Source organism: Carettochelys insculpta, chromosome 5 (genome assembly GCF_033958435.1).
Source record: "Carettochelys insculpta isolate YL-2023 chromosome 5, ASM3395843v1, whole genome shotgun sequence".
Classification (NCBI taxonomy): domain Eukaryota; kingdom Metazoa; phylum Chordata; order Testudines; family Carettochelyidae; genus Carettochelys; species Carettochelys insculpta.
In genome coordinates, this window is record NC_134141.1 from 106,175,320 (window position 1) to 106,190,010 (window position 14,691).

General features: G+C 45.1%; 1 protein-coding gene across 4 annotated transcripts in view; it reads right to left on the reverse strand.

Moving 5' to 3' along the window:
- The window catches only part of RAI14 (retinoic acid induced 14), a 131,722-nt gene that overhangs the window by 40,371 nt on the left and 76,660 nt on the right, over nt 1-14,691 (reverse strand). For 3 of the 4 annotated variants that reach the window (XM_074995692.1, XM_074995690.1, XM_074995691.1), the window contains exon 3: nt 11,922-12,052. In XM_074995692.1, coding sequence (XP_074851793.1) covers nt 11,922-12,052 — 131 coding nt within the window. Of the gene's footprint in view, nt 1-11,921; nt 12,053-14,691 lie in introns of those variants that run through there. The other variant, XM_074995693.1, reaches the window with a different exon arrangement.

Here is a 14,691-nt window from a genome sequence, read left to right on the forward strand (position 1 = left end):
ATTTGCTTAGCATGCGAGGTGAATGACGAAAACGCAATGTGCGGCAATGATGTCAAAGACCAGTGAGCATACCCAGAATGCTATGGCAATGAGGGAACTGTGGGATAGATTCCCACAATACACTACTGCAACAGTCAATGTTTACCAAATGAGTGTGGAAGCGATAAGTTGACTTTGTGAGGAGCAGTTTGGGGGGGGTGAAGATAGTCAAAAATCGAATTTATAAATTCCAGAATTACAAAATCAATATTAACAAATTCAAATTTATATAGTAGTGTAGACACAGCCAAAGAATGGTTTGCTAAAGCAATTATACACCCACCTTATAGCAACTCCATCTAGGTTTTATTTCCCTAGTTTACTTATGAGGAGGCCGTGCAGGACAGTATCATAAGCTTTACCAAAGACAAGTTATCCCGCATCCACAAGACTTGTTACCCTGCTGTTATGCTGGTTTGACGTGACTTGTCTTGACAAATCCATGTTCACTGTTAGTTTGGGACACTTCCAAAAAAACTTTTTGGAGGATTCTAGGCTTTTCTTGTTGCCATTGTCAACATTTAACATGCACTGACACAAGTGCAGCTAAAAACATTAAAAAAAATTCAAGTTTATAGCCATAAGGATTTAATTCTACTTTAGATCAGTATCTTGTAGAAACAAAAAGTATCAGTAATGTGCTGGAGACAAAACAGATTTACTGCCATTTATACATCACAATTCGTATGCAATTTTGAACTGGCAACAGCAATTTATCAACCATTTGAAAGCTTGGTCTGGTGGACATTTTAGTATATGAATTAAGTTTAAAGACCCCCCATCAAGGGCCTTTTTGAGGCTTTAGATGGTCAACATTCAAATCTGGGGAAAAAAATACCTTACAGAAGCTGCACAGAAAGATCTGGTAAATTAAAGGTACAATGACTCATTTTGGAGATGGTGCTAGAAAGAGTATCCATTCGATTACAGACATGTTTGGCAAGAGTTTGATCTAGCATAACTAGCAGCAAAGACACCTGTGCCAAAAGGTGGATTTGCCTAATGAAGCTTATTTACATACAGCAGTTTATCAAAAGGACTGTCTTACAGAAAATGAAAATCCTGCCTGTCTTTGAAGCCCTAAAGCATCAGCATGACACAACTGCAATATACATTGCTGGAAGAGTTCCTCCAACTTGCAGAGTGTTTTGCCAGGAAAAAGTGGTACCTAAGCCACATCAAGGCCCTCTGCACCCAAATTTTACCAGGAAAAAGTCTCAATTAAAGTGGTGACTTAGGGTCTGTCTACAGTACGCAGCTTTTAGCAACAAAGCTGTTGCGACACCACCTTGTTGCTAAAAATGAGCTTGCATGAGTACTGTTTAGTGACAATTTTGTAAAGAAAATATTTCCATGCCCCTATGAGGGGGGTTTTGCTTCATTGACAGAAGAATGCTCCTGCCAACAAAAGCAGTATTCACACTTTCACTTAAGAACAAAAGAATGGGCATATTGGATCAATCTAAAGGTCCCTCTAGCCCAGTATTCTGTCTTCCACTACTGGCCAATGCCAGGTGCCCCAGAAGGGATGAACAGAACAGGCATTCAAGTGATTCATTTCCTATCGCCAAGTCTCCACTTCCGACAAAGAGGACAAGGACACCATTCCTACCCATGAATTTATCTGGCTCTTTACTGAACCGGTTAAAGTCCTAGCGTTCACAACATCCTCTGGTTAAGGAGTTCCACAGGTTGACCGTGCATTGTGCGAAGAAATACTTTCTTTTATTTGTTTTAAACCTGCTAACTATTAATTTCATTTGGTGAACCCTAGATCTTGCATTGTGGGAACAAGTACAGTAGAAGCTTAATTATCCAGCATCCCTGGGGAACAGAGGTTTCCAGATAATCAAATTTTCCACTCATGTGACCCTGGCACAACGGGGGGAGGGGCAGCCCCACAGCAATCGGCCCCAGCCAGGAAGCTGGCCACGCTCAGCTAGCCCTGTTAAACCAGCCCCAGGGCAGATGCCCTAAGTGTCAATTAGTAGAATGTACGGTTATCAGAGTACCGGCAAACACAGCTTTTACTGTAAATAACTTTTCCTTATTCATTTTCTCCAGGCCATTCATGGTTTTACAGACCTCTATCAACTCCCCCGGCCCCAGTCTTCCCTCATCTAAGATGAAATGTCACAGTCTTATTAATCTCTCCCCACCTGGCAGACATTTTGCATCCAAAATAATTTTTGTTGTCCTTTTCTGAACCTTTTCCAACGTTGAGATATGTTTTTTGAGCTAAGGTGACCATATCTGCATACAATAATCAAGATGTGGGTGCACCATGGGTTTATACAGAGGCAGTAATATTCTCTATTTATTCTCTATTCTCCGTTTACTTTTTTGGACTGCTGCTGCACATTGAGTGGATGTTTTCAGAGAACTATCCACAGTGACTCCAGGATCTCTCTTGGGTAGTAACAGCTAATTTAGACCCCATCATTTTATATGTATAGTTGGGATTATGCTTTCCAGTTATACATTAATTTGTATTCATCAATATAAACATTCACCAAGCATTTTATTGCCCAGTCACCTAGTTTTCTGAGATCCTTCTGAAGCTTTTGAATCTGCTTTGGATTGAACTATCTTGAGAAGTTTAGTATCATCTGCAAACATTGCCACCTTTATACCTTTTCTCCAGACCATTTACAAATATGTTGAATACGATTGGCCCCAGTACAGACTTCTGCAGGACCACTAGTTACCTCTCTCCATTCTGAAAATTATACCTACTCTTTGCTTCCTGACTTTTATCCATTTATTAATCCATGTGATCCCCTCAAAGAATTCTAATAGATTGGTGAGGTCTCATTTCCCTTTACAGAAACCACACCGCATCTCCCCGGCCCCCTAACAAATTATGTTCATCTATGTGTCTGATAATTCTATTCTTTACTGTAGTTTCATCTAATTTGCCTGGTACTGAAGTTAGACTTACAGGCCTATAATTGCCAGAATCAACTCTGGAGCTATTTTTCAAAATGGGAGTGCATTAGCTATCCTCCAGTCATTTGGCACGGAAGAGGATTTAAATAAGAGGGCACAAACCATAGTTAGTAGTTCCACAATTTCACATTTGAGTTCTTTCAGAACTCCTGGGTGAATGACATCTGGTCTTGGTGACTTGTTACTATTTAGTTTATGAACATGTTCCAAAACCTGTTCTATTGACCCCTCAGTCTGGGACAGCTCCTCAGACAAAAACTTTGTCATTCATGGGAGATTTTTATTTAAGCACCTGTGAACAACAAACATTTTGTTGATCAAATGCAAGTGTACCCTTAGTGAAGAGCTGAAATATCTAGTCCCCTTCTCCATTCCAACCTAAACTGGAGACTGTACAACCTCTTTGGCAACATAACAAAAAAGCAGTCTGGTACATCACAGTGGTCTATATCCATTCTGCCTGGCTTAGTATTAAATTATTTTGTTTTGCCTCTTACGACTAATGAGAGCAAATGATTCCTTTCCTCTTTACAAGTGCCCCACGTCACACTTGTAGACAGTGGTGCCTCTGGATGGCAGCAGCCTACATTTCTTAATAAAGTTCATTAAAAAAAGATTTTTGTAACTACTGGTTCTCTCATTTGTTGAAAAACTGTGTCCAAAAGTGAATGTGATGCTCCAGTGTAGATTTAATCACTATCAGGTAGAATACAGGAAGGCCTTCCCATTTCCAGAGAAAGCCATGAACGGTAAAAATACTGTCCCTTATGTTTTGCTCCTTAAAAAAAAAAAACAACCCCACAGTAGACTTAATGTCATATCATCTAGATACTGAGGCTGCAGGGTGAACAACTGTCTTCTTATCCAGTAATTCAACTTTCTGTCTTAATGTCATTACCTTTTTTCCTGTAGTCTGGCAAATTCTCTTGTCTGGCATTAATCTGCCAGACCACAGGAGGTCAATATTATCTAGCACATGACCAACACTTTCATTGCTTACTGGGCTCTTAGAAGACATTTGGGGTAAATTACCGATAAGTAACAGCACAGAAAGCTAAGAGCCAGGACTGGTGTCTGTAAACAAACTTTATGGGACCATGGGAAACTTGGCCACATCCATAAGCGGTCATCTGGCTAACTAAAATCATGCCAGATTATGGATGTTGCTGGCTGAGAGATTGCCAGATTAGAAAGGTTCAATTTGTACTCTATTTGTTACATAATTGAATCCATTATGTTCTTCTGATTCATTACCTTCAACATTATTATGCAAATTACTAAGTACATCAGTGTAATCACAGAGGTATCATCATACATCCAAGCAGTCTGAATCTCTCAGACTGTGGCTAGAATGTAACTAATGCTCTGTGTGGCATTGAACCATGGCTGTGATCACCAAGTGTCTGAAAATGCATTCCAAATTGGCCCTGTTAGCTTTTTTGTTGATACACCCAGGCAGAGTTTATCCTCATTAGGGAACATAAAACCCTCACTTCCATTATGTTAAAGGAGTGGTGAAAAGTTAGTAGATAATGTGAAAAAATAAAGGATCAGAAAAGAAAATTTTAAACTCCCCCTTTTCCCCAAATGGAGAGCTGCTGTTTCAACTGTCATTTTAGGTCTCCTTCCACTTTTAATATACTTCCCAAGGGGTCCTATTTAAAGATCCAGATTTTTTCCCCCTGACTCTGCTAAATATTAAATAAGGTTGAGCAACTCAGAAGTGACTGCTGAGAGACAAATTAGTGCTGCAAGGGCAGCCAGAATTCTTGGGTCTACTTTAAATTGAAGCACTACAGGGCTTTAAATCTTACAGAATATGATGGCTGTGAAAAAGCAGGCTTTAAAAGTAACCTTAAAAGAAAAAGGTAGAAGAAATGCACATACTGAAAACCATAAAGAACAAATTCCCCTTAATCACTCACTTTTTCACTTACTCCACTAGAATATTTTCCATGAAAAGAGCATATATTGCATACCCCCCATATTTTAAAATACTTTTTGAAATTGTTTGAAAATGATATGAACCACAAACTAGTGAGCCATAATCCCAGAACAGGCCACACCAACATATGCTATTCATGCATGATGTACTTCTCCAGATCAGCCACTCAGTTTCTCCATTCATCAGAATTGCTGTCCACTAGTCAGCACTGAGACAACTTGTGCAAGTCTTAAATTCCCCACTACTTTTAACAAGGAATAAGGATTGAACGCAGGGTCTTGCACAAGTCATAAATGGAGCATATCAATGGACCTGCCTTTGCTCAGACATGCTCATATTCACGGGCAAGTATTTTCAATCAAGTGCTAGGTAAGAGAGCACACTGAGCTAGTAAGAACACAGATCTCTTAAATCATCAGTCCATGTTTGTTCCATTCATTTAAGATCACATAGCCATTTCATGTTAGTGTAGGATAGCAAGTATCTTCATTGTCACTAAATGTGACAGCTTGAAGGCTATCCCTTGAGGGATGGGGAAGAAAGCTGTGTCAAAACACAGTTCATGATCTCATAGTGTATTAGAAATCCAAAAAAATCTTCAGTAGAACTAGGCAGTTAAACCAGAACCAGACTGAGCTGGTATTTTCACTTAAACTAGAACTGAACCTGAACAATAAACCTTTATTCTACCTACTGGTTTAACTCCCTGAGGCTAGGTCTATACTACTGGTGAAGATCGACCTGCTCAGAGTCTATCTTCCAAGGTTTTGTTTCACGCATGCACAAAACAGCAGGGTCAAAGTTGACCCCGGAACTCTTTGCGAGGGGTGAGGATTAATAAAGGTCAATGGGAGAAATGGCCAAGACCTTCTCCCATAGACAGACATTGAAGTCGACCACTGATAAGTCCATTTTAGCTACACAATTGGCATAACTAAAATTGCTTTTTGGTGGTCAACTTCTATGTCTAATATAGCTACAGCTTGAGTGAAGAAAAGTTATACTGGATACAGTGGAACTGATTCTAAAAAAAGAAACTGGCTCAAATTTAGTTTTATTTAGTTTACAATTGGGTCAAAATAGAACATCTGATATATCTAATAAAAGTAGCTGTTGAATTACTTCAGTTGTATCTTTTAAATTACCTCAAATTCTTTGTTTTAAAACACAAACGTGCTTGCAACTTCAAGTTCTATCCCCATTAAAATGCGGAAAAAGCCCACTTGAAGAAACTAGAACACGCAGACTACTATGGTGAGAAGTCTCAAGTCATCATGAGTCATTGCCATCATTTAATTTCCTCACATACAGGCCAGAAATAGATGTAGCAAACTGAAACAGACCATGTAGGAAGCACAGCATGACTCCATAAACACAGCTAAGGGGCAGAATGTGCTACAAATAGCTTTGTTGTTCTTCTCCCAAGATAGGACGATTCCCCACCTCCACCTGTAAAAGGCTCCTTTCCCCATGGAATGCCAAGCTGTGAGCTGTTTCCTCAGTTCTTCATGAAATCAGTTTTCCACATGATACCAAATGGAAAGGTTTGAAAGAAAGGGATCCCATGACAGTAACCCTGTGTGCTCTTGTTAACAAGCTAGAAAGATTTTCCAAGAGGAGAAAAGTTGAAAGAGGTACAGAAGAGGGGAGGAAATTTCACATTCACTTTTCTATTGAAATTCTAAGTGGGATTTCCATCAAGTGAAGAGCTTTCCTGTGGGGAGACATCCTTCACAAATTCCAAACACAATGAGACGCCCAGTGCTTTAGATTTTGTAAGGCTTAAAGCCTGGTACAATATTATAAATTCAAAGCGATGCATCAAACTACCACTTAAATTTAGCAGTGTTACTAAACAAAACCTCCAAGGGGGAATATAGTCCCAAAAGGTTTAATGACTGTTAGGAGCTTGCACCATGGAAAGAGAAGTTACTCACCTGTAGTAACGATGGTTCTTCGAGATGTGTCCCCGTGGGTGCTCCACAATAGGGGTCGGGCTCAACTGGCGCCGCAGATCGGAATTCTTCTAGCAGTTTCTATTGGATCGCGCATGCGCCGACGCGCGCCGCTCCCTTGCGCACCCCCGGCCATGTGCGCAATCCGGTCCCCGCCAGTTCCCTTGACCAACCGCCTCAGATGCGCCTGAAAAACACCAGACAGAGATCCGAAGCGGGGAGGATGGGCGGGTGGTGGAGCACCCACGGGGACACATCTCGAAGAACCATCGTTACTACAGGTGAGTAACTTCTCTTTCTTCTTCGAGTGGTCCCTGTGGGTGCTCCACAATAGGTGACTACTCAGCAGTAACCCAAGTAAGGAGGTGGGTAATCGATTTATGTGCAGCTTGCCCCCGAGAGGACTGCTGTCAACAGACGGGTATCCTCCTCAAATACCTGATGCAGGGCGTAATGCTTGGCGAAGGTGTCATAGGATGACCAGGTCGCCGCTCAAAAGACGTCTTTTAATGCAATTCCATTGAAGAAGGCTGTTGATGCCTTCACCGCCCTGGTGGAGTGAGCCCTAGGCGGAGCCAGCAAAGGGGTCTTTCGAAGCTCATAGCACATTTTTATACAGGATACAATGTGCTTCGAAATTCTCTGGGAAGAGAGGCTTTCCCCTTTTGACCTGGGAGCCAGAGACACCAGAAGCCTGTCTGTTTTGCAGAAGGACCTAGTTCTGTCTATGTAGAAGGCCAATGCCCTTCTCACATCTAGGAGATGTAGGCGCGCCTCCTTGCTGGAGCTGTGAGGCTTCGGGTAAAACGAGGGTAAAACTATTGGTTCGTTAAGATGGAACTCTGAGGAAACTTTTGGAACGAAGGCTGGGTGTAACCGTAAGGTTACCGTCTCCTTTGAGAACACTGTGCAGGGCGGCGTTGCCATCACTGCTGCGAGCTCTCTCACCCTGCGGGCTGATGTAATCGCAAGAAGGAAGGTTGTTTTCATAGTAAGGAGTCGGAGGGGTACCGTGGCTAAGGGTTCGAAGGGTGGTCCTGATAGCGTGCTGAGCACCAAGTCCAAACTCCACGACGGCGGTAGCGGTTTTCAAGGGGGGTACAGGTTTACCAGCCCCTTCAAGAACCTTGTGACGATAAGGTGGGCGAATACGGTGGGCCCATTCTCTATATGCCGAAAAGCTGATATAGCAGCGAGGTGGACCTTTATCGAGGATAGAGAAAGCCCGTCTCATTTGAGGTCCAATAGGTATTCTAGTAGTACGGTTATGGGAACGTCGAGGGGAGCTAACTGTTTGGTGGAACACCAGGCTGTAAAGCATGTCCATTTCTGTTCGTAAGTCCTCCTGGTGGAGGTCCTTCGGCTACGCTCCAAGACTTGTCGTACTCCCTCCGTACACGTGCTCTCTAAGGCGCTGAGCCACGGATTAACCATGCTTGTAGGCGTAGTCCCTGAGGGTGCGGGTGCACTATGGACCCCTGAGCCTGCGTGAATAAGTCCGGCGCCACCGGTAGGGGGAGTGGTGGACGATCCGACATGCGCAGAAGCAAGGGAAACCACTGTTGTCGGTCCCAAGTTGGAACTATGAGTATCATGCGAGCTCTCTCCCTTCTGGCTTTCTGCATAACCTTGTGGATAAGCGTTGTAGGGGGGAAAACGCGTAGAGCAGAGGGCCCTTCCATGAAATCATGAATGCATCCCCCAGGGACCCCTGCCCTATACCTGCTCTGGAGCAGTACTGGGGACACTTCTTGTTGTACTGGGTGGCAAACAAATCAACTTGGGGAAACCCCCATGTACGAAATATGCGCCGTAGCAGGTCGGAGCGGATCTGCCATTCGTGCGTGAGTGCGAAGCGCCTGCTCAGCTGATCTGCCTTCACATTGTGGGTGCCCGGCAAGTACGAGGCTTTCAACGTTATGTTGTTGGCAATGCACCAGTTCCACAATCAGACTGCTTCCACGCATAGCACACAGGATCGTGCCCCTCCTTGTTGATTTATGTAGAACGTAGTGGAGGTATTGTCGGTATTGATCCTGACTACTTTGCCGTGTAGGTATTTCCGAAAGTGTCTGCACGCATTGAACACCGCTCTGAGCTCCAGTATGTTTATGTGCAGTGTCTGTTCCGCAGGGTACCATAGCCCTTGCGTCACCTTGCTGCCAATGTGCACTCCCCATCCTATGTGGGAGGCATCGGTAGTAAGAAAAATAGAAATTTGTGGTTGGTGGAAGGGCACCCCCCCACTAGCAGATTCTTGGGATTTCCCCACCACGCTAGGGATCTGCACACTTCCGTCGTGGGCGACACTACCCTGTGGACAGTGTGGGATGCCGGTTTGCAAACACTCGCCAGCCAATGCTGCAGGCTTCGCATGTGTAACCTGGCATTCTGTACCACAAACATCGCTGCCACCATGTGCCCCAACAGTTGCAGGCATGTTAGGAGCGGCACTGTGGGGCTGTACGTCATGACTTGTACCAGGGAGTTGATGGCACGGAAGCGGGCGTTGGGCAGGTATACTCTTGCTGCGATAGAGTTTATGCACGCCCCTATGAACTCTATATCTTGCGTGGGTTTGGTCTCTGACTTTGCGAGGTTGAAAACTAGGCCCAGCGAAGTAAACATGTTCGCAGTGACGCGTATCATGCGTAGGACCTCTGCCTTTGAGGCCCATTTCAGTAGGCAGTCGTCCAGATATGGAAAAATAAACACCCCCGTCTGTGCAGGTAGGCTGATACCACTGCCAGGGTTTTGGTACAGACTCTGGGTGCCAAGGATAGACCGAACGGAAGAACCCTGTACTGGAAATGTTCCCCGCCGACCATGAAGCGGAGGAACCGTCTGTGTGCCGGGTGGATTGTTATATGAAAGTAAGCGTCTTGTAAGTCAAGGGCTGCAAACCAGTCTCCATCGTCCAGGGCCGTAAGTATGGAGGCAACTGTGATCATCCGAAAGCGTTGCTTGCACAAGTAACAGTTGAGGCCCCGTAGACCCAAAATTGGCCTCCAGCCTCCTGTTTTCTTCTCTGTTAGGAAGTAGCGTGAGTAAAAACCTTTCCCTTGGAATTGTTCCGGCACTCTTTCCACCGCCCCTATGAACATGAGGTGATCTACCCCCTGCTTCAGCCTCGCCTCGTGGGCAGCATCCCTGAGATGAGGCCGGGTGGGAGGTTTCGTCGGTGGAAGTGACTGGAAGGGGATCGTGTAACCCGTGGCTATAATTTCTCGCACCCATTTGTCCATGGTGATCTTTTGCCATTGGGAGTGGAACGGTTTGAGGCGATGATGGAACATGAGATGAGAATGGCATTGAGTGATGGTGTTGATAGTGCAGCCCTCGACATTACCGTCAAACTTGCTGTCTCTGGGCTTGTCCCGAGGGTGTACGGCTTTGTTGAGAACGTCGTCTGGGGGCCCTGTACTGCTGCTGCTGTTGATGGCGCCCTTGGTCATAGCCTCGCTGATACTGAGCGCGCTGTGGTTGGTAAGCATAGCTTCTTTGCTGAGAATAGAACTTCTTTTTCTTGTATGGGGGAGTATAAATACCCAAGGTCTTAAGTGTGGCCCTCGAGTCTTTGCTGGAGTGGAGGACCGAGTTGGTTGAGTTCGCAAACAGCTTTTGCTTATCAAAGGGAAGATCCACGATCTTCGCCTGTAGGTCTCTGGGGATAGCGGACGTCTGGAGCCAGGATTCCCTACGCATTACCACTGCTGCTGCTGTTGAACGTGCCGCTGTGTCCGCCACGTCCAGGGCAATCTGGACTCCCGTCTGCGACGCCGCGTAGCCTTCTTGCACAATCGCCTTTACCACTGGCTTCTTGTCCTCCGGGAGTGAATCCATGAGAGGAGTGGGTCTAGAGTAATTGTCAAAGTTATGGTTTGATAGATGTGCCATGCTCTTTTCTTTTTTTTTTTTTTTGTATATTAGTGACAAACAAATGAAGTACATGTAAAAAACAACTATCTTATCTGTCTCTGGCTTTAGCCGGAGCGGATTCCGTCTGCAGCCGATAGCGGTTGAGAAGAAACTGGCGGGGACCAGATCACGCACATGGCCAGGGGCGCGCAAGGGAGCGGCGCGCGTTGGCACATGCGCAACCCAATAGAAACTGCTAGAAGAATTCCGATCTGTGGCGCTGGGCGAGCCCGACACCTATTGTAGAGCACCCACGGGGACCACTCAAAGAAGAATCTGGACATCCCAACATGCCAAATGTCTCTTCCCAAGATGAAAAATCAGCTCAGCAATCTGGACCAATGTCACCAAATGGGCTGAAGCAGTAAATACAGCTCTGAGACAGAAGAAAAATCAGAAGCAGGAAGCCTGCTAAACAACCAGTGGGCCCACTGGATAATCCAGCTGTTGAAGTAGCACTCAGAGGATAAGAGAACAAGTAGTCTTGTGGTACCTTACAGACTAACAGATATTTTGGAGCACAAGCTTTCATGGGCAAAGACCATTTCAGAGAAACTAAATTAATTCTTTGCTTTGGCCTTCCCAGCTGAGCATGTCAAAGAGATTTCCAAACCCAAGCTGTTCTGAGGAACTGTCCCAGATGGAGCTGCTATTAGAGGAGGTTTTTAAACAAATTGATTCACTTAACAGCAACAAGTCACTGGGACCAGATGGCATTCACCCAAGAATTCTGAAAGAACTCAAATGTGAAATTGTGGAGCTATTAACTATGGTTTATAACCTATCCTTTAAAACATCTTCTGTGCCTAATGACAGGAAGATAGCTAATGTGATGCCGATATTTAAAAAGGGCTCTAGAGGTAACCCTGGTAATTATAGACCAGTAAGTTTAACTTCAGACCTTTATCTAACACAGTATGGCCATTCTTATGATAAAAACGTATAACATGTAGTAGGGCAGGACGGAGATGAAGGAAGATTATTTTCAGGCCAATGCTTATTTGCTTTGTAGTTGCAGCTACAAAAACCAATTTGCAAATGAAACATGCACCCAAGTGTTTCCATCTTCATCCTTTGAAGTCATTGAAAAAAATTTTAAAAGTGTACAGACTTACGCAGTTTTGCCCTCACTATCCTGTTTGGTGGCACTGGCTCCCTTTTTCCCCAGCAGTGAAGCCACTTTCTCTGAATCTCCATTCTCCACAGCTTGCAGAAGCCGATCATCATTCTTATTCCACTCATTGGTCTGCATCAAAAGAAATATTTAAGAGAAATCAGAGCCAGCAACATTTCTATGCTGTATTGAACAACTATACATACATTCGCCACCTATCATAGTAAAAATGCAAGCCAAGCAAAGACCCACAATGAAAAGCTGGCGCTGGATAAAACTGCTTACAAACAACTAAATGGATCATGTGGTGTATGATTTAAGGACTAACAGCAGTTTATATCAGAGGAGATGGATTTTTTTTAAAAACTAGTGAGGCATCAACCAGTGCACTACAATTTTTTAGCTCAGTCTTAGTAAATCTATAGCACAGAACTTAAAGCAGTATGCTAGTGCATAAAAGTTGCTCTGTAAAACAGTAATGCAGAACTAACTCCATCTGGCTTCCGATTAAGGTTAAACGAGGTTCATATATGATCACTTCAAGTCTCTTCTCTTGTTCATTTTTTTCCTGAGTTAGAGCTCTGCTGGAGTGGCCAGGAGCAACCTTTTTAATCACATGATACATATAACAAGATTATCTGGGATGCACATCCTCAACTGATTCAACAAACAACCCATCCCCCCCATACAGCGCCTTTCTGGTGGGGAGGGCGGGAAAAAAGAGAAGCTGGTACTCAGCTGGCTCCCTGCCCCCACCAGCCAATCTGTGGCTGGGGCTGCTGAGGTGCCGGCATTCAGGGCTGGTAAATACTGGCATTAAAAAATAAAAAGCACCACCTACACATGCCTGTAGAAAACTTTGTAAGGCTGTGTCTACACTATTAGATAAATTTGAATTTATTAATATTAATATTGTAATTCTAGAATTTATAAGTTTGAATTTGACCACTCTCACCTCCCTCCATGCTCCACACAAAGTCAACTTATTGCTGCCACACTCAATTGGCAAACATCGACTGTTGCAGTACTATGTTGTGGGAACCTATCCCACAGTTCCCTGTAGCATTCTGAGTTTAGCAGAACTGAAGAATCAGTTTTGAAGAGGACCTATGAATTACTGGAGTTTAAAAAAAAAAAAGGAATACAGTAAACCCTCAAGATATGCGCAATCAAGTTGCACATGTCTTGAGTTAACATGACTCAGGCTGCCGTCCCTGACAGGAGCAGGGGAAACAACTCCTGTCAGGGGCAGCAGCTGCAAGTTAGGCGACTGTCCCTGACAAGAGTGGGGAAAAACCGCTCCTGTCAGGGATGGCAGCCTGACTCAAGGCTGCTGGCTCCTGATGGGAGTGGTTTCCAGTTGGGGCTGCAGCTGTGAGTCAGGCTGCCATCCCTTACGGACAACTGCTTGCAGCTCCGGTTCTCTCAGCTGGAGAACTGGCACCGCAAGCAGCTGTCTGTGCACCTAGGCACGCAAACAGGCTTGTGGCACAGTCCCAAGAAACTGTGCCAAAAGCCTCTGTCTGCGTGCTGGGCTGCCCAGCTGGGAGAACCAGCACCGCAAGCAGTTGTCTGCTGGGCAGCCCGGTGCACAGACAGCTGCTTGTGTCAGAAGCACCTGTGTGCCCGCCCCACCCCCCCCCCACAGCTGGGAGAAACCAGAGGCTGTGTGACTGCCTCCCCCCACCCGCTGACTTTCTCCAGCTGCCCACTCCCCCAACCCCTCCCCACTTTACACAAAATTCGATTTACGCAGAGGTCGCCCAGAACACAACGTCCATGTAAATCGAGGGATTACTGCAAGCAGTTTGGATGAGTTAACAGACAGACAATACGTGAAGGAACTGAAGCCTAGTCTATTTTAGAGGGTAACGTCGAACTAAAGGTACGCAACTTGTGCTACTTGAATAGCATAGCTGGAGTCAACATACCTTAGGCTGAGTTGACCCATTAAATCCACGGCATCCAATACACTCTGCATTTGCCACATGTGGTGAATGCAGCACCAGGGTATGAAGAAATGCGGCTCAGCAGAGCCGCACATATGGCGTGCTCCTATGCCAGCTCCATGCACGCGCCCCATGTAGGCCATGTGCATAGAAACAGCGCTGGAGGCGTCCCCCACAGCAGATTCCCTGGCACAGCTCCTTCTGCCCCAGCATAGTTCCTGCAGCTCCAATTGAGAGCTGCACAATTTCTCTTGCCCTGGCATGACTCCCGCGACCCCCGGCTGTCCAAGCTCCAGTGGCAGGGGCTATGGTGAGTCGCCAGAATACACAGTTGGGGTGGCTGTCTCTGGGGGAGGGGGTGATGTGGCAAATATGCAAGGATCATAACCTCAAGTTTGGCAATCCTTGGATTACTATTGGACTCCACAACACTAAATCAACACCCAGGAGATCAACCTCTGCAGCGTTGATCTCCCGGTAAGTGCACACAAGGCCTGTTTCTAGAATGAGGGGATCCAGGAACAGCAGTGGTGCCATGGGGAAGCAGCAAGGCGAAGACAAAAGTGCATTGTGAGTGCAAGCAAGATGACCAGCCCAGCATATTGTACTCTTACTATGCACAATAAACCCTTGATTTAATGACTAATGGGGGAAGGAGCGTCCATTAATGCTGAAAGTCCGTTAAATCCGAATGGTTACCCTATATGATGTGCTGGGAAGGTTAGTGCATCACCACTCACTACTGTCCTCTACCCCCACCCCGCTACTTCCCTTCACACCTCCATCTCCCTCTCCCAATTACCAGGAGAGGAGCTGCACGCT